The sequence below is a fragment of the Ascaphus truei genome, chromosome 1 (genome assembly GCF_040206685.1).
Source record: "Ascaphus truei isolate aAscTru1 chromosome 1, aAscTru1.hap1, whole genome shotgun sequence".
NCBI classification, from domain to species: domain Eukaryota; kingdom Metazoa; phylum Chordata; class Amphibia; order Anura; family Ascaphidae; genus Ascaphus; species Ascaphus truei.
In genome coordinates this window covers 226933494-226959168 of record NC_134483.1, presented here as the reverse complement: position 1 = coordinate 226959168, position 25675 = coordinate 226933494, and the positions used below count along the sequence as shown (strand labels likewise).

Below are 25675 nucleotides of genomic sequence, written 5' to 3'. Positions count from 1 at the left end.
CCATCCCTGGACAAAGCTGGTACTCAACTGGATTCTATTTGTTAGAGCAACATAGCGAAGAGTGGTTTGGAATCACAGTACCTGGAAGATCATTGTGGAGGCATGCATGCAGCAGTGGATCGACAAGGTATATATATATATATATATATATATATATATATATATATATATATATATATATATATATATATATATATATATATATATAATGTGTGTGTGTTAGTTAGTAAAAATTTTGATTAGTTACTTTTGAATACAATTTATTTTAGATCTGCATATATAAAATCATGATGCACTGTATACTATTTTAAAAACGTAAAATTTGTTTTAATTACAATCGAGGAATAGAACTTTCAGTATCGCCATTTTTAGTATGATGTCAGTCGTCTAACAATTGTTACATGGCTTACTGGGTACATTCTTATTACTGGGATCGTATACGACAAATTGTATCATTATTTATGTATTTGTAACCCCCCTCTGAACACACATAAGTATAGTGATGGCCAATGACTGTGAATGAAAGAAAGGACTGAGATCACAGGATACAAAGAAGGATGACATCACAGAAGGAGGGTCAGAGAGAGCTATAGGTAAAGAGGAGCAGAGCTATAGGTAAAGAGAGGAGAGAGCGCGAGAGAGGGCACGGACAAACAAGAACCTAATACCACGTGGAGGCAGATCCTTCCTAGTCGGTCAGAACAGCACAGACTGGGGATAGAGGATCCGATCCAAGAGGGTACATCACCTGGTGAAAGGAAACGATGGAAGCTAGGGGTTCCTAAGCAGTGAGTAGACCAAGTGGAAACGCATTCAGGGGATTGCCCCTATGTCCCCTGAGTATCCTTTTTTTCAACGTACATGGCTTCCGGAATTTTTTTGTGAAGTACCAGACCTGCATATATTAACTATATACACCTCTACATGAGCTCCAACACTGTACCAGCATCAACAGTGGCCCATTAGTTAGCACACGGTCCACCGCAACTGCGTAAGAGACACCGTGGGACAATTGCACAGTGGGGGGGTACTAATATGCGCTCTGTATATCGCCATAAGTGTTGTTCATGGTCCTCCAATTGTGAGGGTCACTGAATATGATTTCTGTGTTCTCCATTTATAAAGTACAGTTATTTACTTTCAGGTGATATGCTGATGGCAAGTTATAAAATATATTTACATTTGCTAGTCAGAGTCTTCGTCCATGAAAACGAAAGAAAAAAGTGTTAATAAACGTTCCAAAGGTTTAAATACAGATTCTTTGTCCCAATAAATTTGTCTGACACAGGTTTCTTACAGTTCCAAATATGTATTCTTCCTCAAGGCAGTTACAAGCTTCAGGCAAATACAAAGAGCAGGTTAACACTGAAGAACAGTCTTGGGCTATATATTTCTATTCTGTTCTGACGCATCTACTCTCAAACAGGATTCATATAGTTATTTCTGAGCTACTAAATTAACCTATTCATGGACTATTAGGCATTAATAAGATTAGAAAGCCAAAAGCTGCGAAGAAAAAGAATAAAACAAAAGCCTGGACATACAGCCCATATTCTTATCTAAACCTTGGATACATGAGATGTTATATGTACCAACTTATGTTCTCATAAACAATAAAATGTTTACCCTAAAGCTTCATCCATAGTACGACGCGATAGCTTCCGTGCTCCTCCTCCTCCCCGGTGTTGCGCTTCCAAACAAACCTGTTTGTGTTGCGAAGCGCCACTCTCCCTGAAGCGCATGTGCACACGCTAGCGCGCGCACTATGCACTACTACGTTGCCGTCCTAGTGTTTGTTGCGGCGTGAGCTACGTAGCTCACGCCGTAGCCTGCACCATGGACGAAGCCTAAATGTACTTCTTTCTCAGATTCCACAATCAGTTTTACAAACTAACATTACAGAATAGAATCTCGGTAACAAAATGAATTATAGCAGACAGGATGGATTTTGAATGACATAAATCTAAAAGAGTCCATAAAGGACACAGAAAGCCATCTTCAAGAAGCAGGGGGAATTCAGCTGAGCACATGGCAAAAAATAATTAAATTACATGTTAGGACTTGCCTGATCTGGGGTAACATTGGCATGGTCGACTTACCATACAGTACTTTGGATAAATTATGTAACTAAAACCACTATTTAAATTAAGTGTTGTAAAAAGCGAAATATGTGCAGGCTTTATGCATTATAATATAAGAAATAAGATGTTATTAATGATGAAATGTTGGGTTTTAGTAAATTTGCATGACTGGTAATTGTATTTATTTTTTATCACAGGGCCAAGTGGGATATTTTTCTTTTTTATCTACACATACTGTAGATGTCAAAGATTTTCTCAGACCTATAAAGCTTTAATCATTTTTTAATAAGAACCCTAAAATTGTCGCATGTACGGTATTACTCATGAGAGGTTCTTAGCGGTTAGATATTATTTGCTAACATTAAAATAACATTGTTAAAAGCAATGGCCAAGTCCAAGGTGACCAGAAAGTTGACTTAAAAAGGCAAGATCAACGTTCTTTAAAAAGCTGAATTGTATTGTTTTTAGCATAGTTTTCTTATTTTACAAAGTCAATTAGATCTGATTCTAAGATCTACTGAAAAAACAGCAAAGAAGTTCTTAAAAAACTATGTAGTAACAGATAATGGCAACGCTACACAGCAACATATTCTGCTACAGGCTTTGAGAAGGTGCAAAAAGGACATGCTGTATATAGCCCTCCTGCATTATCTGTGGAATGAGGGTGTAACACAGCGGCCAGTAGCACATGGCTTGTCAATACATTGCTGACCACTCTGGTTTTGTAATACTGCTAATAGTACCGTTTGCCAAAGACGAAAAAATCTTGATATCAATCATTTTCATAATTTAACGTATCAATGCTATTCAATAATATCTATGTAAAAATGTAGACTTTTTATGCTACTAGCAACTTAATTATTTACTAACAATAAAATACTACCAGCACATCTATATTTAATCACTGCATTAATTTAAAATGATTAGTATCCCACGCAAGGTCAAAAGTTTGAAATATCCTATTATATGCTTGGTGGTCCTCTGCATATTTCTCATTACATCACAAATTACATCAATAATTTCCTTCAGTGTTAACGAACAGGGCTAGTTTAGAATGATAATACGATCTGTGCATAAAACACAGTCATTTCAGGCGCCATTAGAACATGAGAAAGCAGGCATGGGTTAAACAGAGGTATATGAGATCAAAACTGAGTATTTCCTCTGAGCCTTATGAGTGAGTCATGATTTTACATGAATTAATTTGTTTCTGCAATGAATACAGTATACACATGCAAACCTTTTAGGCCTTTTTTTGTAGGGGGGGGAGTTAAAGGATGACTAACTTAATTAGTCTGACAAAATATGTTGTAATGCATGATATGCTAGTTACAACATATGCCATAAATATATAGCCTTGCTATTCTTCAATATAAAAGTAAACAAGGATTTATTTAAAAAAAATAAGTAAATAGTCAAATGTTTGAAATCCTCACTCATAAGATAGAATTGAATAAACAATGTCGCATTCATTTATGCAGTAATACACTCGTAGCACTTTTATATCTTGGCTTCTGAAGACAAACCCTATTAGTTGCCCATATCATTACAAGCCTTATTTTACTTTTCGAGCTCATTTTAATTGCTTCCAATCTCCCAAAGTGGTATTGGTTTTCACTGAAAGGCCTCTTTTCTAACCTACCAATGATGAAAATGCATATTTTAATCTAATTTCCCTTCCCAGTTTCTCCAGGGAATATCTGAAAATTATGAAAAATGGTGCCCACCCCCTTCTTGCATGGGGACTGATTGCTTGCTATAGAGGTTGCAACATCCTGCCCTCCTGCCCACAATAACCTGTTACACAATATGTAGGTAACTGTGTGCTTTGCTTTTATTTATGTTCTGCATGCTACAATAGAGTATATGATGTATGTGAACTAATTGAAGTTATTCTGTACACCTTATTGTCCCAGATACTGTACACACATACATATAGCAGGTAACACAAACACACTAGTTGTGGCTGGCGTTGGTAAAGGGCTTTAACATGCACACTGAAACACAATTACTATGCAGAGAGATCAATTAGTATGAGGCTGGGGTTAAAATTGTAACACTGTATGGCTGTGTGGCTTTCTGTCATACACTATAGTGAATGGCCGTGGCACTGGCAGAGACTCACACTACTATACTGTACAGCAGTCCAAATTACTTAAACAAACAATAATGTACCTGCTGTTCACACACAAACACAGCATCGCACAGAGTATTTTATGGCAGTGGTTGGTATATTTATTAGTGTTTGCCTCACTCACACACTGATAAAAGTTTATGGCAGTGTCTGATGCACACAGTATGATTGTTTCTCACACTCACATAGCAGCAGGTGTCACTACCCCTCACACGCTCACGTTAGTAGATCACATACAGTAGTAGGGTTCTCTCTGTCACTCCTACTCTCTACACAGATGCCCACACTGTTACTGTTTCTCTCTCTCTCTCTCTCTCTCTCTCTCTCTCTCTCTCTCTCTCTCTCTCTCTCTCTCTCTCTCTCTCTCTCTCTCTCTCTCTCTCTCTCTCTCTCTCTCTCTCTCTCTCTCTCTCTCTCTCTCTCTCTCTCTCTCTCTCCTCTCTCTCTCTCTCTCTCTCTCTCTCTCTCTCTCTCTCTCTCTCTCTCTCTCTCTCCTCTCTCTCTCTCTCTCTCTCTCTCTCTCTCTCTCTCTCTCTTCCTCCCCCCCCCCCCCCCCGGGTTGACACACTGTTGCAGATGGCAGTGGTTGACACACTGTTGTAGATGGCAGTGGTTGACACACAGTAGCAGATTCTGTATCTGTTGCTCTGTCACACACACACAATAGTAGAAGGCAGTAGCTCTGCTAAATCTTACTGTCACTGATCCCAGGACTGACTCCAGCATCAGCAGTCATCATCAGCAGCTCACATTTAGAGCAGGGTTGCGATAGCAGCATCTCAACTAAACCAACTGCAAGTGTGCCTATAAATACACTTGGCTTCCCCTCAGCTGCCGCCAACTCTGTCTTATCTAAACAACTTTACATAATCTGGGTGGGCGACGAAAAACAATTGCAAGCGGACATATCTTCTGGATAAGTGACATCTACACAGTATGTAAAGCATTTGCCTGGAGCTGCCTCCCAGAGCCCGGACCTCCTCTGCTCTGTGTCCCCCCTGCGGTGCACCTCTCTCTGCAGCCTGTGCTTCTCAGGGAAGGGGGATCCGGCTGCTGTGTTTGCTGGGCTCTGTGTGCCAGCCTTTGGCCAGCAGGGTCACTCGCCTTCTCTGCATTTTAGAGGGACCCGGGCAAAAACAGAGCCTGTCTCCTCCCCATCCAGCTGCTTCATTGGCTGGGATCACTGCTCTATTGATTGAGGGTCCCTGCTCTGCTCAGGGTTGTTCTTTCTGTTTTTTTCCCCCCCTCCTGGCTGCCCTGCCCTCCTGTTTCTCCCCGAGATGTTGAAAGTCACTCTGCCCTCCTCGTCCTCCTCATCTTCCTCCTCTTCTACGGCATCCTCCTCTACCTCCTCCTCCTCCAGGTCTGGGGGCGCTACACCGGATTACTGGATCGATGGCTCCAACAAGGACACCTTGGCCCATTACTACGAGCTGGAGTCCGAGCTGGGACGGTAAGGAGAGCATACTTCACCTGCGATCCGATATGGGCCCTTTGCAAAAAAATTGCATTTATCCCCTCCCCCCTTTCCCCTGTGTAAATGCGAAACAGTGCTGCACGTTTTCATATTTCAATGCACAATTTGCAAAAGACTGAAATTAGAAAAAGGGGCAAATACGAATCATGTGAAAGTTCTGACCACAATAATACAAAATCCCAGTTACATTTCTCCCACCAGGCTGCTTGTCAGCTTCAGAACCTCTCACTCTCCATCAATTGTGCATCCCACAGCCAGGCAGGGATATTCCAGGGGAAGATGTTACATTGTGTGAATGGCAGGGGCTTGTGCTGCTGCTGCTGCTGCTGTCACGGTGTATCTGTGCTGATGACCTCTGCAATGTATTTTACCCAGCTAAATAATCTCATCTACATTTTCTTTGGAGAGGTGCATTCATATTCATATCGCCTAAAACGCCGCAAAGCTAAAAAATCTGTCTTATTTGCCTAAGGGTTTCAATGTACTGTACCAGTAACAGCTATTGTTCAGGCTCTTGTTTTAGACAAATGTCACAGTGTATTGTATTGTTACTGCTTGTGTAGGAAAGGCACCCCTATGGTAGGAAGGACTGTTGTATGCTTATCTGATGCTCTTCCCTGAGGTGGCTTACTATATTTACTTTAGCTATTATATACACCTGTAGGTGTATATAGTTTCTTATTTTTAACCAAATATTACTCATTTGTGCTGTAAGTGGTTCACATACAGTAGATTTTGTCTTTTCCCCCTACTGTTCTTGTGATTGTATGTCCTCACCTTCCTTCAGTCAGTAGTATTTACATCTTCCCTGCTGTTGAACAATGGATCTGTCCCAGCAGTGAGGAATAATACCTTGATCTCTGAGATTTCAAAGTTACGAGAAAACAATTTGATTTTGAGAGAAAAAAAAATATTACTTTTATACTTTCTTGTTTGATGTGTGATCTTTTCAGCGATGGAGTGACCTCCAGTTAAAACATACAGCATTAAAACACAGAGCTCAGGGTAATAGTAAAAGTCTGGACACAATACACTTCCTGACATAATTAGTAGTGGTAGGCCAACATATATCAGCAGGTAACATTTTTTAACGAACTTTCATAAATCTCTGCAAACATGCAAAAATTTGCTTAAACATTTTTCAATTGAAAATCCGCATGAAAGCATGGAAATCCGTCTATCCCTCCATTTCACTTATTCTTGCTGGAAAAAAAAATGTTTTGTTCATTTTGACAAACTTTTCAAATCTTTGTTTCACTTTGTTGCCCATTCGCACAGAACAAAACAAAGATTTTAAAGGTTCATAGAAGCCAAGGTAATGAAAATTTTGTTTTATGCGCATGTGCGGTCACTCTTGATTTTTTTATTGTTAAAATCTGGAGAGGACGCAGGGTAGTGGGTACCTGCGTGGGTAGGCAGGGACTCAGTCAGGCACAGTAGAGAGAAAATAAAAATACATTTTTATTGAAAGAGGCAATCCAAGCAGTTTTAAAAAAATGTAAAATATTTTTTTTTGTTTTAATATATGCAGCCTTTGATTACCATTATTGAAAACTAATTACCTAAGCTGCTGATTGATTCGTTCTCCCATGATCAATCAGCAAAATCCTGCTTCCGATGGTTCACTAAATGGCTGCCTTACAGTTTCAAATCAATCCTTCAGTCAGTATAACTCAGCAGCTACAATGTATCCTAATATGATTACGGTAACATTATCTGTTGTTAAAGTTTACAGCTCAAACTGCTGGGATATTGGCAACAAATTATCCCAAACAGGAAAGTGTTACAAAGATCTTGCACTGCTGACGAAGTGGCTAAAACCTGCTATAGAAATCAAAAGATGCACAGTATATTAAAACTCATTAAAAATGGCATTAAGAGTTGAATTTTAAAATAAAAAAGGTAGTAAGTATTATCTAATTCTACAGAACTGATTTATTAAAAAAAACCACACACACACGTAGGATATTGCATGAATTGCTCCCTTAAAAATAGTTATTTAAAACATTTTTGGGGACCTGAATGCAGGTCTGACCAGTGGCAGTGTTGCTGGAGTAAGGCCCAGTTCTAGCTTGGTTGAGGAAACCAATAACAGTTTTTTAATCAGTTTAACCTGATCGGGTTTCAGCTGCACTATCAGACTTTGCTATGCCTAGCACCTCTAGTGCTGCTCTTTCTGCTCTATCAGCAGCTGGTGGTGATTTGGATGTTCAGGGAGAGGAACAGAAGGAAGGAGGAGTTGGTAGGTTAGCGACATGGCGTACTTCCGGCAGTGATGACTTGACTGCTGTAAACCCAACTGGGTTAGGGGGTGTGGCAGTTGTTGCAGTAGGAGACATTTGGGTTGATGGGGGGTTCTTCTGGTGAGCTTAATGTGAGAGGGACTTGGAAAGTAGAGATGGAGGAGCATGACATTCCTCTCAAAGTCGTCACTGTGGTAGTCCGTAGGCTGGCTTTCATGGTATTCCATCCCCTCACCGAGCTCGCAGACATAACAGGGGCATGGTTGCCCACCCAGAAGAACCACCTCCTTGGTATGGGAATCATTTGAATTACCACACCAGGGTAAGGTGTTTCACTCTATGTTGGTATACCGCATTCTAAGTAGTGCAATGATGCAGAAGGGCAAGAGTTGATGATACCTGGGATGACTGCACTGCAACACCATATGCAGTCCAATCACCATGACTTGGTGAGAGGTGCCATTTGTGAACCTCTGCATCCGACGATGTCTCCTGATGTGAGGATCCTGCTCCAGGTCAACATAGGAGAGCTAAAATCCACACCACCTCCCGATAGAGGAGGTCACCCATTCCTCCTTGACAGCACACCAGGCTCCTCCTAGCAGTTCTGCTCCTAGCAGAAGTCCTGTGGGAAGTGACTTTGTTGCTTCCCCATGACCCATCTCCCCTCTTATAGAACCCCCAAATTCATCACCACAACCACCCTGGAGACAACACTGCCAGGGAGCGAAACCTAGACAAATGCGGCTAAGTAGGACAGGGTTCTGTGTCACAGAATGCATGTTGCATCCATTCACATGGCATTCTGTAAGGGTGCAATGTGTGCACTGTGGGCACATTGTTAGTAGGGATTCAGTAGTTGAGGAGGCGTGAGCATGAATTGGCGAGCATTTGAGGCTGTGCCACCAATGCCATTTCTATTCTTTGGAGCAGTTGTAGGCCAACTGAGAGCTTGCCGATGATACTGCCCCTTTAGTTAAGACTCCTCAATTATGTGGCGATAGAAATGCAACATCCTTTCCATCCTCAGGCTCAGTCACAATTTAATTACTCTGGCCTACTTTTTGTTTTACTTACTCTTTGACCTCATCTTTTACTATCAGGTCACTATCACTATACAAAACATAAATTATTTTACACTCATGGCAAAGATGTACATTTCTTACATTGCAAGAATGCAATTGGTTGCACCTTGGCCATTTTTATTACGCAATGATGTGATCATCCTTTTGTTCTATTTTTCAATGAATGATCATGTTGGGTGTTACACAATCCATTACTATTCTTATTCACATGTCCAACATGCAAATGCCTCATTGAACTTGCTCTGCTGCTTCCACCACAGCCTCTTCCTCTGATATGGTTTGAGAACTGCTACTTTTGCCGTTGTGCTCTATTGCTGTTACTGAACCTCACCACCTACCCTCCCTCAGTCCTCATTTTTTTATTTACTAATTATGTTTATATAAGTTTCTTAAATTATTATTTTTTATGACAGATCAATCATGTTTTTCTATTTCAAGGCTGTGTTCATTGCATTTTTTCAAATTGATATATAATATGTCCAATTGCAATGTCAATACATAATTTTAAAATGATCATGCAGGGATAGCATTTAATTGTATATAGCATTCATCAATCATGAATGCCTGTTGTCCCCTCAGTATCCTATTTTTTCTTTTTCTTTGTTATGTTGGTGAAATCATATTATATCAGGATTAAATTGGATTTTAGTTCAAATTAGATATGTAATAATATACTCAGTTGCCAAGGCTATTCATTTTTCTTTACATGCATTACTTTTAAGTTACTTGATTAATACTAGACACATGTTTACTTTTGACACTGAGTGACAAGTGACAGTGAAATAGTATACTGTATATTTACTGTACTCAAAGTCAATAGTAGGACCAGCAAGCAATACAGTAGTTTTGTTATTTTCCTCGTATTCATGACTTTATTTATATAGCACCATTAATGTACATAGAGCTTCACAGTAGTAATAAATGTGACAATCATATAAATAACAAATAATAAAACAACAGATCATGGGAATAAGTGCTTCAGACTTAAAAATTAACATTTAGGAAGAAGAGTCCCTGCTCTGAAGAGCTTACAATCTAATTGGTAGGTAGGAAGGACGTACAGAGACAGTAGGAGGGCATTCTGGTAAGTGCGTCTGCAAGGGGCCAAGCTTTATGCATCAGGTGTATAGTATTAGCTGCGGAGCTACTCATATGCTTCGTTAAGCAGGTGTGTTTTAAGGCGGGTCTTAAAGGTTGATAGAGAGGGTGCTAGTCGGGTATTGATGGGAAGAGCATTCCAGAGGTGTGGGGAAGTCAGTGAGAAAGGTTTAAGGCGGGAGAGGGCTTTAGATACAAAGAGGGTAGAGAGAAGACATCCTTGAGCGGAATGCAAGAGTCTGATGGTGCATAGCGAGAAATTAGGGCTGAGATGTAAGGAGGGGCAGAAGTGTGTTTAGCTTTAAAAGTGAGTAGGAGAATTGAGTGTGAGATGCGGGATTTGATAAAAAGCCAGGAGAGTGATTTCAGCAGGGGAGACACTTGCCCCAAATTGGGTCATGCAACAGGACAATGATCCCAAGTACACTAGCAAATCTACAACAGAATGGCTAAAAAAAGAAAAGAATCAAGGTGTTGCAATGGCCCAGTCAAAGTCCAGACCTCAGCCCGATTGAAATGCTGTGGCTGGACCTTACGAGAGCTGTGCATAAACAAATGCCTACAAACCTCAATGAACTGAAGCAACGTTGTAAAGAAGAGTGGGCCAAAATTCCTCCACAATGATATGAGAGACTGATAAAGTCATACAGAAAACGATTACTTCAAGTTATTGCTGCTAAAGGTGGTTCTACAAGCTATTGAATCATAAGGTGTACTTACTTTTTCACACATGGCTTCTCCATTTTGGCTTTATTTTTGGTCATGTGTTGTTGTTCATCTGAGGTTGTATTTACCTAATTTTTAGACTTGCTAAGGATAACATTGTTATTTTTTCCTGATATGTAAAACCATAGAATTTAAATATATATATGGAAAAGGGAAAACATCGGCGCAAAACTGCTAACTAAACCATAAAAATTGAGCATAAATGAACTGGGGATATATTGGGAATTGCTGGTTGCTCTGAAATGAAATGAAGAAAAAACAAAATATAGTGAAGTACGTTTTAGTAAAAGTATATTTGCAAAGGTAGATCGCTACTTACAAAGTAGCAGATGTAAACAAGCATATAGGATATAATAATCCTCTCCGTCCTGCTGCTTGAAGTAACAATTTATTTGTCCTCCACGTGGAACGCTGAGATCCTCTGTAGTGGATCTCCTCTGGCTGCAGCTATCCTCCTGAGCTTCCTGGTTGTTCCTCCGATCTCGCGAGACTGGCCCGCTGACGTCACTCAACCGGAATAACGGCCGCAACTTGAGTATAATGTCCGGGGTGCAATGATGTTCGGGAGATTCTGCTGGATGTAGATACTGGATAGGGGATGCTAAGAGTTGTCTTAGAGCCTCCACCCTACGCGTTTTGTCCTGTAACTAGGACTTCATCTGGGGAATTAGACCTGTTATTTTTTCCTGATATGTAAAACCATAGAATTTAAATATAAATATATATATATGTGTGTGTGTGTGTGTGTGTGTGTGTGTATGTATACACTGCCTCAAACAATCCAGGAGGAGCAAAATATAGGGAAATAAAAAACAGAAAACAGTGCAAATTTAAGTGCAGACGTTGAGACTATGATGAAATATTAATGACGATATCTTGGCTCTGCTGGTCTATCTACTTACAAGATGTAAGTGGTAAGCATGCAGTTGGCAGATTGGGCTGCCACCCCAGGTAGTATCTGTGTATTTGTGGATATCCCTCCAGGCTTATCTCGTCAGGGTAACCATGGTGTACATAGGGAGGAAACAAAGCTACATAGCGCGATCTGTCTTTCCAAAAACTTTATAAAATGAATATGAACATATAAACATATAAAATGTGCACTTACAATGTGCTAGAATTAAAATAGCATTTATCACAATCACAGTGATTCTAGGGGGTTTAAATCCGATCTCACCGCCTCCTCTCTGGCTCTGGATATCAGCTGTCTGCAGCCTGGAACGCTCAGCTCCGTTTCTCCTCCGGCGCGTGTGACGTCACTGCTCAGTGGAAGGTACAGCTACGGATCCCTCACTAGACCAAAACACCACTCTACGCGTTTCGCCCAGCTCAGCAAGCTGTCAATGGCTTCGTCAGGAGTGTGTGAGTTGTGGGGTTAATGAATGTCCTTTTATACCCTCTCTGTTCTAATTATACAATCAATACAGACAATTACCTCAGCGCTATGGTATCCAATCTTTACATGAGTATTCCAATTAGGATATCCATATTACACATAATACATGCTTTGATTCTTGATGAAACATCATTTTCATAGGAGTTAATCTTTATATAATGTTATCCATCTACAGGAAAAATTGTATCTATTCAGCACTTAGAGTATACACATGGAGTATCCAGTGCTGTTTGATAGTATTTTAATTTATAATTGGCAATTTGCATTTTTGTAAAAGGAAGTTTAGGCTGATTTCTTTTAAAAAAAGTTTCTTTGAGACTTGTGTTGGTCTCTAAGTCTACAATAGAAGCTGCATCACAAAAAAACGGGGGGGGGGGGGGAGAGGGGGAGGGTTTATTTTAGTTCAGGAATGAATGCATGAAGTCAGCAATTAATACTGGGCAGTTTTAACTTATGTAATTGGATAATTCAAGTTACTGCTATTATCTTGCAGTCTGATTTATTGTGACCCAATTTATGTTCATGTCAGTATTATTTTCATTATTATTTCAACTAACTAAATTACTTAGAATCTGCTTCTGTGTAAATAATCCCAGACAACAATACAGATGATTCTGGGATGATTAAAATCATATCTGATGTTATATTTAATTGGTTTTAATGCTAGCTGACATTTTAGAGGGAAAACTCAAGTAGATATTACTTATAAAGTAATTAAGCTCTTAGTGCTTATTGTATAATTTTTAGTGTTTATAAGTGACTACAAATTTGGGTGGAAAATGACATTTCATTTACATTATACATATTTATGCAATCTATATATTTTTTGTATTTTTTACATTTTTTATATTTTTTTGATATTTTTTTGAACATCAGTTCTCAATACATGTTTTTAACACAAACGCAATATACAACAGGACATCTATGTTCTACTCTAAAGATCTATAATGATAGAGACTCTTACACATTCCAAAGCATTTTATACATTATGTCATATCAAAATGGTATTATGCAATCTCTAGCTATCAGTGCTAATACACATAGTGTGATGTCACTATCTAAAAACACACGCAGATAGGATATATTGAGCCTAGAAGAGAGGAAAAAGAAGAGGCAAAAAATGGGGGGGGGGGGGGGGGGGGAGGAGATTACATTCAGTTAGATGGTCAGGACTAAGAAGGGTGTCAGATCTAATTCTGCATTCAGGCCCTTTGGTGTCATGGTTTTTAAGCGGTGGATCCAAAACGCTTCCCTTCTTAGTAATTCTAAACCTCTATCGCCTCCCCTCCAATGTGGCAGAACATGCTCTATAGCTTGATAATGCAAGCCTGTCGGTTCCCCAGCATGGAAGTCAGAAAATGTTTTGGAATACTGTGATTCTGTAACTTCCTGTGAATCCCACTAACATGTTCCAATATTCTCGTCCGTACAGGGCCTTATGGTCTTTCCAACATATTGTAACCTGCAGGAACATTCCAAGATATAAACCACATGGTCTGTCCTGCAGGTTATGAAGCTTGATATTTGGAAGCTTTCGCCTGTAACGTTTGATACGACTGGTTTTGGTTAGGTGATTTGAACCGACAGGCTGTGCATGTCTTGCACCCATAAAACCCCTTTGTATCGTAGCCAACTATTATCTGTACAGTTTTTTTTGTTTCTCAGAGCACTTGGTGCAAGTTGATCTTTGAGATTCTTGGCTTTTTTATATACTATACTAGGTTTATTAGGGATGACTGGGCCTAAGACAGGATCATTTTTTAATATATCCCAATGTTTAAATAGGATTTTTTGATCACATTTGCCTCTGACTACGAGAAGGAAGCACTAAGACTTTTGGGGGATATTAATACTTACAGTAAGCTACCCTCCAATCCGATCAAGGAGTATACAGAGGAACTTAAAATACTGTTGGATGGAGGAAGGGAGGCGGGCATCCTGGATGAAAAAGAGTATAAATTCTTGTATCAGGAAAAAGCCAGGATGCCCGTCTTCTACTTCCTGCCAAAAATACACAAGAGCGTAGTCAATCCCCCAGGCAGACCAATTGTCTCGGGGATTGGCTCGCTAACCGCAAACCTCTCAATGTATATAGATACCTTTTTGCAAAAGTTTGTGACCCAACAGAAATCGTATCTGCGAGATACAACAGATCTGCTAAATGTGTTAAAGGATGTGACATGGGAAGATCACTTTATCTTAGCGACATGCGATGTCGCATCCTTGTATACAGTAATACAGCATGATCAGGGATGTGCTGCCACGAAAGGGTTCCTGCAGGGAGATGACACTTTATTAGAATCACAAGTTAATTTCATTGTAGATAGCATTAAGTTCATATTAGAGCACAATTATTTTTGGTTCGGAGACACTTTTTATTTGCAAAAATGTGGAACGGCGATGGGGACGAGATTTGCGCCCAGCTACGCAAACCTATTTGTAGCAGAGTGGGAAAATGACAACATCTGGAGTGATACCGAGCTGGGCGCAGATCTTGTCACCTATCGCCGTTACATAGATGATATTTTTATTATTTGGAGTGGGGGAGAAGACAAACTCATTACATTTTTGAACAATATGAATGTAAACACATGCAATCTTTCTTTCACCAATGAGTGGAGCAACACGGCGGTGAACTATTTAGATTTAAACATCTATGTTGAAAATAAAATGTTAAAGACAAGAACACATTTCAAAGACACTGAAAAAAACAACTACATCAGGAGAGACAGTTGCCATCTATCTAATTGGATGGACAACGTCCCAATCAGTCAGCTGATACGCATTAAAAGGAATTGCACCGATGTAGAAGAGTGCGAAACACAGTCAGATAGGATCCAGAGCAAATTTCTAGAGAGGAATTATAATGAGGAACTATTAAATGGCGCTAGGGAAAAAGTTAGGAATATGAATAGATCTGACCTATTGAAAGTAAAAGATAAGAGAAAAAAGGAAAACCGGAACTTTGAATATGCCTTCCTTACGGGTTACAATAGAGAGGCAAATGTGATCAAAAAAATCCTATTTAAACATTGGGATATATTAAAAAATGATCCTGTCTTAGGCCCAGTCATCCCTAATAAACCTAGTATAGTATATAAAAAAGCCAAGAATCTCAAAGATCAACTTGCACCAAGTGCTCTGAGAAACAAAAAAAACTGTACAGATAATAGTTGGCTACATACAAAGGGGTTTTATGGGTGCAAGACATGCACAGCCTGTCGGTTCAAATCACCTAACCAAAACCAGTTCGTATCAAACGTTACAGGCGAAAGCTTCCAAATATCAAGCTTCATAACCTGCAGGACAGACCATGTGGTTTATATCTTGGAATGTTCCTGCAGGTTACAATATGTTGGAAAGACCATAAGGCCTGTACGGACGAGAATATTGGAACATGTTAGTGGGATTCACAGGAAGTTACAGAATCACAGTATTCCAAAACATTTTTCTGACTTCCATGCTGGGGAACCGACAGGCTTGCATTATCAAGCTATAGAGCATGTTCTGCCACATTGGAGGGGAGGCGATAGAGGTTTAGAATTACTAAGAAGGGAAGCGTTTTGGATCCACCGCTTAAAAACCATGACACCAAAGGGCCTGAATGCAGAATTAGATCTGACACCCTTCTTAGTCTGACCATCTAACTGAATGTAATCTCCTCCCCCCCCCCCCCCCCCCCCATTTTTTGCCTCTTCTTTTTCCTCTCTTCTAGGCTCAATATATCCTATCTGCGTGTGTTTTTAGATAGTGACATCACACTATGTGTATTAGCACTGATAGCTAGAGATTGCATAATACCATTTTGATATGACATAATGTATAAAAATGCTTTGGAATGTGTAAGAGTCTCTATCATTATAGATCTTTAGAGTAGAACATAGATGTCCTGTTGTATATTGCGTTTGTGTTAAAAACATGTATTGAGAACTGATGTTCAAAAAAATATCAAAAAAATATAAAAAATGTAAAAAATACAAAAAATATATAGATTGCATAAATATGTATAATGTAAATGAAATGTCATTTTCCACCCAAATTTGTAGTCACTTATAAACACTAAAAATTATACAATAAGCACTAAGAGCTTAATTACTTTATAAGTAATATCTACTTGAGTTTTCCCTCTAAAATGTCAGCTAGCATTAAAACCAATTAAATATAACATCAGATATGATTTTAATCATCCCAGAATCATCTGTATTGTTGTCTGGGATTATTTACACAGAAGCAGATTCTAAGTAATTTAGTTAGTTGAAATAATAATGAAAATAATACTGACATGAACATAAATTGGGTCACAATAAATCAGACTGCAAGATAATAGCAGTAACTTGAATTATCCAATTACATAAGTTAAAACTGCCCAGTATTAATTGCTGACTTCATGCATTCATTCCTGAACTAAAATAAACCCTCCCCCTCTCCCCCCCCCCCCCGTTTTTTTGTGATGCAGCTTCTATTGTAGACTTAGAGACCAACACAAGTCTCAAAGAAACTTTTTTTTAAAAGAAATCAGCCTAAACTTCCTTTTACAAAAATGCAAATTGCCAATTATAAATTAAAATACTATCAAACAGCACTGGATACTCCATGTGTATACTCTAAGTGCTGAATAGATACAATTTTTCCTGTAGATGGATAACATTATATAAAGATTAACTCCTATGAAAATGATGTTTCATCAAGAATCAAAGCATGTATTATGTGTAATATGGATATCCTAATTGGAATACTCATGTAAAGATTGGATACCATAGCGCTGAGGTAATTGTCTGTATTGATTGTATAATTAGAACAGAGAGGGTATAAAAGGACATTCATTAACCCCACAACTCACACACTCCTGACGAAGCCATTGACAGCTTGCTGAGCTGGGCGAAACGCGTAGAGTGGTGTTTTGGTCTAGTGAGGGATCCGTAGCTGTACCTTCCACTGAGCAGTGACGTCACACGCGCCGGAGGAGAAACGGAGCTGAGCGTTCCAGGCTGCAGACAGCTGATATCCAGAGCCAGAGAGGAGGCGGTGAGATCGGATTAAACCCCCTAGAATCACTGTGATTGTGATAAATGCTATTTTAATTCTAGCACATTGTAAGTGCACATTTTATATGTTTATATGTTCATATTCATTTTATAAAGTTTTTGGAAAGACAGATCGCGCTATGTAGCTTTGTTTCCTCCCTATGTACACCATGGTTACCCTGACGAGATAAGCCTGGAGGGATATCCACAAATACACAGATACTACCTGGGGTGGCAGCCCAATCTGCCAACTGCATGCTTACCACTTACATCTTGTAAGTAGATAGACCAGCAGAGCCAAGATATCGTCATTAATATTTCATCATAGTCTCAACGTCTGCACTTAAATTTGCACTGTTTTCTGTTTTTTATTTCCCTATATTTTGCTCCTCCTGGATTGTTTGAAACACATCTTTCTACTTGGAACCCTGGAAACAGGTTCTACCAGAGGGTTTGAGCAGGGTTTCTTATTATTAGAGCACTAATATTAATTATTATTGCACTTGCACGTATCACTATTATATGTATTTAAGTTGTTAGCGCCTTATATTCACTTATTCACGATATACTGTTTGTTTTTGGTGAGTGGGCAGCACACTTAAGTGATAATGGATACATCGGAACCAAGTGTCAATGTGTTTGCCAAGAGATTACAGAGAAAGATTAATTTTAATAAAGTAATAGAAGAAGAGGAAGAGACTAAAGATGGAAATATTGAAAAAACTATTTCTGATGAATTTATTAAATTAGAAAGACTAATGATAAGAGACACAAAAAAATGGTTAGATGTGGTTTTTTTACAAAGGTATAAAGAATGTGGAATTATCCCTAGAGGCTTAAGAGTTCGCAAAAAGCCATCTTTCGATTTGGAAGATGAAGTATTTTTGCATAATTGGAATGAATTACTGGATAAATGTTCCTATGGTTTAATAGATCTCATTTTAGAACAACAAAATTTACATTTAAAACAGCTAGATGAAGAAATAAATGAGATTAAAGAGAAATTAACTCCTTTTGAAGATACAAAAGAGTTTAAAGAGAAAAATATATCATTACAAAAGAAACTCGATACACTTGAAAAGGACACAGATAATAATAAATCCAAGAAACTGCATAGGGATGAGGAAGATTACAGAAAGGGGGAACAAAGGAATTGGACTATAAATAGACCATATAGGAAACCCTATAGAAACACATACAAAGATAATAACATACATCATGAGAGACCACCATCAGGAGAAAGTTCCAGGAAGGATAGGCATGATAATCAACATAGAGATGATTCAAACAGAAAGATAGAGCGATCACCGAGGCGAGATTCAGAAAGAGGAAGGGCTAATTACACACCTATAAACCAAAAGAAAAAAGAAAAAAGAGAGGAAGAAAGGCTAGCTAAGAATAATAGAAGAACTAAATCAACAGACTCCAGAGAAAGAGAGGAGAAAATTAATAGCCGGGAAAACGTGGAAAATACAGATTCCCCCTCTTTTTTAGATGTAGGAGAGGGCCCTTCCACTTTATGGGGAGGGAAGAACAAGAGTCAGCAGAGACAAGAGAAAGGGATAAACGGCAACAACAAAAGAGGAAGACTGTCAGAGGAAAGAGAGGCAGACGAAAAAGGGAGAGAAAAAAGAAATACGAAATAGAAATGAATAATGTGTTCAATCTAAGTGGAGTAACTCTTACTGACCCACAAAAAAGCATTCTCTCCAAGGGTCTATCCTTTGCGCCTATGAAAGGGCACAGCAATTTTGACTTATTCATAGATGCCAATCGGTATCTAAGGAAGCTGACTGTAAAAAGATATTTTTTAGGTAAACATACCGAACCCATAATGAATATAACAGTGCCCCCTGTAGTTGAACAGGAGAGACAATTTATCCATACAGGACTGAGGCCTAAATCCTCTTTTTTTCCCCACTTCGCTTCAGGTAATCATTTGGAGGTTTTCTTCCAAATGATTACAAAAGATTTTGATGATTTGATTAAAAAAGACATTACACAATCAAACAAAAGGAAAACTGAAAATCTAACTAAAACTGAGAAAGAAGGTTTAAAACAACTAATAGAAAGGGAAAACCTCATTATCAAACAGGCAGACAAAGGAGGTGGTATCGTCCTTATGGATAAACTAGACTACGAGAAGGAAGCACTAAGACTTTTGGGGGATATTAATACTTACAGTAAGCTACCCTCCAATCCGATCAAGGAGTATACAGAGGAACTTAAAATACTGTTGGATGGAGGAAGGGAGGCGGGCATCCTGGATGAAAAAGAGTATAAATTCTTGTATCAGGAAAAAGCCAGGATGCCCGTCTTCTACTTCCTGCCAAAAATACACAAGAGCGTAGTCAATCCCCCAGGCAGACCAATTGTCTCGGGGATTGGCTCGCTAACCGCAAACCTCTCAATGTATATAGATACCTTTTTGCAAAAGTTTGTGACCCAACAGAAATCGTATCTGCGAGATACAACAGATCTGCTAAATGTGTTAAAGGATGTGACATGGGAAGATCACTTTATCTTAGCGACATGCGATGTCGCATCCTTGTATACAGTAATACAGCATGATCAGGGATGTGCTGCCACGAAAGGGTTCCTGCAGGGAGATGACACTTTATTAGAATCACAAGTTAATTTCATTGTAGATAGCATTAAGTTCATATTAGAGCACAATTATTTTTGGTTCGGAGACACTTTTTATTTGCAAAAATGTGGAACGGCGATGGGGACGAGATTTGCGCCCAGCTACGCAAACCTATTTGTAGCAGAGTGGGAAAATGACAACATCTGGAGTGATACCGAGCTGGGCGCAGATCTTGTCACCTATCGCCGTTACATAGATGATATTTTTATTATTTGGAGTGGGGGAGAAGACAAACTCATTACATTTTTGAACAATATGAATGTAAACACATGCAATCTTTCTTTCACCAATGAGTGGAGCAACACGGCGGTGAACTATTTAGATTTAAACATCTATGTTGAAAATAAAATGTTAAAGACAAGAACACATTTCAAAGACACTGAAAAAAACAACTACATCAGGAGAGACAGTTGCCATCTATCTAATTGGATGGACAACGTCCCAATCAGTCAGCTGATACGCATTAAAAGGAATTGCACCGATGTAGAAGAGTGCGAAACACAGTCAGATAGGATCCAGAGCAAATTTCTAGAGAGGAATTATAATGAGGAACTATTAAATGGCGCTAGGGAAAAAGTTAGGAATATGAATAGATCTGACCTATTGAAAGTAAAAGATAAGAGAAAAAAGGAAAACCGGAACTTTGAATATGCCTTCCTTACGGGTTACAATAGAGAGGCAAATGTGATCAAAAAAATCCTATTTAAACATTGGGATATATTAAAAAATGATCCTGTCTTAGGCCCAGTCATCCCTAATAAACCTAGTATAGTATATAAAAAAGCCAAGAATCTCAAAGATCAACTTGCACCAAGTGCTCTGAGAAACAAAAAAAACTGTACAGATAATAGTTGGCTACATACAAAGGGGTTTTATGGGTGCAAGACATGCACAGCCTGTCGGTTCAAATCACCTAACCAAAACCAGTTCGTATCAAACGTTACAGGCGAAAGCTTCCAAATATCAAGCTTCATAACCTGCAGGACAGACCATGTGGTTTATATCTTGGAATGTTCCTGCAGGTTACAATATGTTGGAAAGACCATAAGGCCTGTACGGACGAGAATATTGGAACATGTTAGTGGGATTCACAGGAAGTTACAGAATCACAGTATTCCAAAACATTTTTCTGACTTCCATGCTGGGGAACCGACAGGCTTGCATTATCAAGCTATAGAGCATGTTCTGCCACATTGGAGGGGAGGCGATAGAGGTTTAGAATTACTAAGAAGGGAAGCGTTTTGGATCCACCGCTTAAAAACCATGACACCAAAGGGCCTGAATGCAGAATTAGATCTGACACCCTTCTTAGTCTGACCATCTAACTGAATGTAATCTCCTCCCCCCCCCCCCCCCCATTTTTTGCCTCTTCTTTTTCCTCTCTTCTAGGCTCAATATATCCTATCTGCGTTTGTTTTTAGATAGTGACATCACACTATGTGTATTAGCACTGATAGCTAGAGATTGCATAATACCATTTTGATATGACATAATGTATAAAAATGCTTTGGAATGTGTAAGAGTCTCTATCATTATAGATCTTTAGAGTAGAACATAGATGTCCTGTTGTATATTGCGTTTGTGTTAAAAACATGTATTGAGAACTGATGTTCAAAAAAATATCAAAAAAATATAAAAAATGTAAAAAATACAAAAAATATATAGATTGCATAAATATGTATAATGTAAATGAAATGTCATTTTCCACCCAAATTTGTAGTCACTTATAAACACTAAAAATTATACAATAAGCACTAAGAGCTTAATTACTTTATAAGTAATATCTACTTGAGTTTTCCCTCTAAAATGTCAGCTAGCATTAAAACCAATTAAATATAACATCAGATATGATTTTAATCATCCCAGAATCATCTGTATTGTTGTCTGGGATTATTTACACAGAAGCAGATTCTAAGTAATTTAGTTAGTTGAAATAATAATGAAAATAATACTGACATGAACATAAATTGGGTCACAATAAATCAGACTGCAAGATAATAGCAGTAACTTGAATTATCCAATTACATAAGTTAAAACTGCCCAGTATTAATTGCTGACTTCATGCATTCATTCCTGAACTAAAATAAACCCTCCCCCTCTCCCCCCCCCCCGTTTTTTTGTGATGCAGCTTCTATTGTAGACTTAGAGACCAACACAAGTCTCAAAGAAACTTTTTTTAAAAGAAATCAGCCTAAACTTCCTTTTACAAAAATGCAAATTGCCAATTATAAATTAAAATACTATCAAACAGCACTGGATACTCCATGTGTATACTCTAAGTGCTGAATAGATACAATTTTTCCTGTAGATGGATAACATTATATAAAGATTAACTCCTATGAAAATGATGTTTCATCAAGAATCAAAGCATGTATTATGTGTAATATGGATATCCTAATTGGAATACTCATGTAAAGATTGGATACCATAGCGCTGAGGTAATTGTCTGTATTGATTGTATAATTAGAACAGAGAGGGTATAAAAGGACATTCATTAACCCCACAACTCACACACTCCTGACGAAGCCATTGACAGCTTGCTGAGCTGGGCGAAACGCGTAGAGTGGTGTTTTGGTCTAGTGAGGGATCCGTAGCTGTACCTTCCACTGAGCAGTGACGTCACACGCGCCGGAGGAGAAACGGAGCTGAGCGTTCCAGGCTGCAGACAGCTGATATCCAGAGCCAGAGAGGAGGCGGTGAGATCGGATTAAACCCCCTAGAATCACTGTGATTGTGATAAATGCTATTTTAATTCTAGCACATTGTAAGTGCACATTTTATATGTTTATATGTTCATATTCATTTTATAAAGTTTTTGGAAAGACAGATCGCGCTATGTAGCTTTGTTTCCTCCCTATGTACACCATGGTTACCCTGACGAGATAAGCCTGGAGGGATATCCACAAATACACAGATACTACCTGGGGTGGCAGCCCAATCTGCCAACTGCATGCTTACCACTTACATCTTGTAAGTAGATAGACCAGCAGAGCCAAGATATCGTCATTAATATTTCATCATAGTCTCAACGTCTGCACTTAAATTTGCACTGTTTTCTGTTTTTTATTTCCCTATATTTTGCTCCTCCTGGATTGTTTGAAACACATCTTTCTACTTGGAACCCTGGAAACAGGTTCTACCAGAGGGTTTGAGCAGGGTTTCTTATTATTAGAGCACTAATATTAATTATTATTGCACTTGCACGTATCACTATTATATGTATTTAAGTTGTTAGCGCCTTATATTCACTTATTCACGATATGTATACACTGCCGACACGTTTAAATCGAGCAGGGCTAGTTCCGCAAGCCGGGGGATGCCCCGGCTTGCTAGCCCCACTCCCTCGGCGTGCCGCGCGTCACCGATGCGCGGTCACGCGTCATCGGGTGTCAGCACCCCCTGCACGCGCGTTCAGGGCTCCCCGAGGGAGCCCTGGTGTCCCGCGATCGCGGGACGGCGGCAGGGGGTTCCGGGGGACCCGGCGGACCCGGCAGCGGTAGGGAGAGCGCCCCGATCGGAGGGCGCTCTTCCGCTGCTTCGGCGCGCGCCCGGCACCCTCCGGCGCGCGCCAGGTTACTGCTGCGGCAGAGAACGGGCAAATGCTCGAATAAACTCTGCCGCAGCAGTATATATATATATATATATATATGTGTATGTAATCACCTAATGTGAAGAAACGCATAGGGTAATTGCTAGTGAGAGCCAGCTACACCATACCTTTGCAACCCTGGACTCTAAAGACTCTAAGATGCAATAAGACGCTGATGCTGATGGTTTACTTCCTATGGTTCCTGCTTTGTTCAAACCTGCCCGGCACCCATTGTACATGCGGTTTGTTTCCGGAGGACACCAAGAGAGGTTGTGCGCTCCCTGAATTCCTGCTGGACGGTGGCTCAGAGGTGTCAAGATTACACAAGGGAGAGAGGCGTGCGAGCAGAGCAGCGGAGTCCAGCGTTTGGTGCATGAGTATTACTCATAATATGCTCTTTATGATATTTTGTTTGGGAGTTTTAAATTGTTGGACTTTTTATTGGGAATATTAAATGGTATTTTTTTACATATTGCACTAGGATCGGGTGCTTTCTTTTTTTCGTTTTTCATATATATATATATATATATATATTGTTATGCCCACACCACGTTGTAGTATCTTTTAGTCCCAGTTAAAGGCAGGAAACGTCGTACTTCTCTTACATGGGGTTTATTTACAGGGATTAAATCATATGCTACCATCCCTTTAAATCATAACCACATAAAAATAACACATATTCCCTTTAGGGAAGGCTAACTACACCATAGCTTTCGCCCTCACTAACTGCATGTCCAGCTAAGCTGGTTCCCAAGCCAAAACATGCCCTGGCATATGCAACAATGTAACAGTCTCTGCATACAACAATAAAGTGTTTTTGCTTATCTGTCAGTCCTTTGGAGCAGACGTCCCTGCTTCAGCATGGCCTTGTCGTTTTTTCTTCCTAGGGGAACACAGCCCCATGTTGAGCCCAGAGAAACTCCTCTGTAGGTCCTCTGTAACCAACGTCCGCAACTGGGAACACGTCTATCCCCCCTTCTCTAGGGAAAACAGTCTCTCAGCAGCTTTCAGTCTGTCTTTTAAACCACTTCCTTGTTCAAGTATATTTTGGGTTAGATAAAGTGAACTGACATAGGTTACAAGCAGATGACTCTGGGATTTGAACCAAGCTCTGCTTCAATGTCATGGTTTGCAGGGTTAGTTCATTTACTCACTGCGCGACCCCTTTCATGCACATTAATAATGTTCATCAAACACTCAATTTATAAATGAATCTCTGCATGTATGTTGAAATATGTCGCTTATTTCTTATGCTACTCATTTGGGATAATGTAAACAATGGTTGCCCACATATTTTTTTGATTCATTTTGTGATTGATTAATTCTGCAGTCTCAATTGTAAATATTTGTCTACTAATAATATATGTGGTAACAAATAATACCTACACAAAATTTAGCATCAAACATTTATTGTCTGTTATTATTGACCACAGATGTCAAGTTCATTTTTTTCGCGGTCTTCTGGATCTGGTGGTAGGGCCATTTTTTTTTGCTGCTACAGCTGGTGGGACAGCAGGTGTCGGTGGGACAGCAAGCGTCGGTGGGACAGCAAGCGTCGGTGGGACAGCAAGAGTCGGTGGGACAGCACGAGTCGGTGGGAAAGCAGGTGTCAGAAGGACAGCAAGCGTCGGTAGGACAGCAGGCGTCGGAGGGACAGCAGGCGTCGGTAGGACAGCAGGCGTCGGAGGGACAGCAGGCGTCGGTAGGACAGCAGGCGTCGGAGGGACAGCAGGCGTCGGAGGGACAGAAGGCGTCGGTAGGACAGCAGGCGTCGGAGGGACAACAGGCGTCGGAGGGACAGCAGGCATCTGTAGGACAGCAGGCGTCGGTACGACAGCAGGTGTCGGAGGGGCAGCAGGCGTCGGAAGGACAGCAGGTGTCGGTGGGACAGCAAGCGTCGGTGGGACAGCAAGCGTCGGTGGGACAGCAAGAGTCGGTGGGACAGCACGAGTCGGTGGGAAAGCAGGTGTCAGAAGGACAGCAAGCGTCGGTAGGACAGCAGGCGTCGGAGGGACAGCAGGCGTCGGTGGGACAGCAGGCGTCGGAGGGACAGCAGGCATCGGTAGGACAGCAGGCGTCAGAAGGACAGCAGGCGTCGGTACGACAGCAGGTGTCGGAGGGGCAGCAGGCGTCGGAGGGACAGAAGACGTCGGTGGAACAGCAGACAATGCCTGC

At 39.9% G+C, this 25675-nt stretch overlaps 1 protein-coding gene across 2 annotated transcripts in view; it reads left to right on the top strand.

The window, feature by feature from the left end:
- Positions 1-4778: 4778 nt before the first annotated feature.
- CAMK4 (calcium/calmodulin dependent protein kinase IV) overlaps positions 4779-25675 on the top strand; it is a 564785-nt gene continuing 543888 nt past the window's right edge. For both annotated transcript variants that reach the window (XM_075601861.1, XM_075601870.1), the window contains exon 1: positions 4779-5668. In XM_075601861.1, coding sequence (XP_075457976.1) covers positions 5496-5668 — 173 coding nt within the window. In that variant the 5' untranslated portion in view covers positions 4779-5495. The remainder of the gene's footprint in view (positions 5669-25675) is intronic.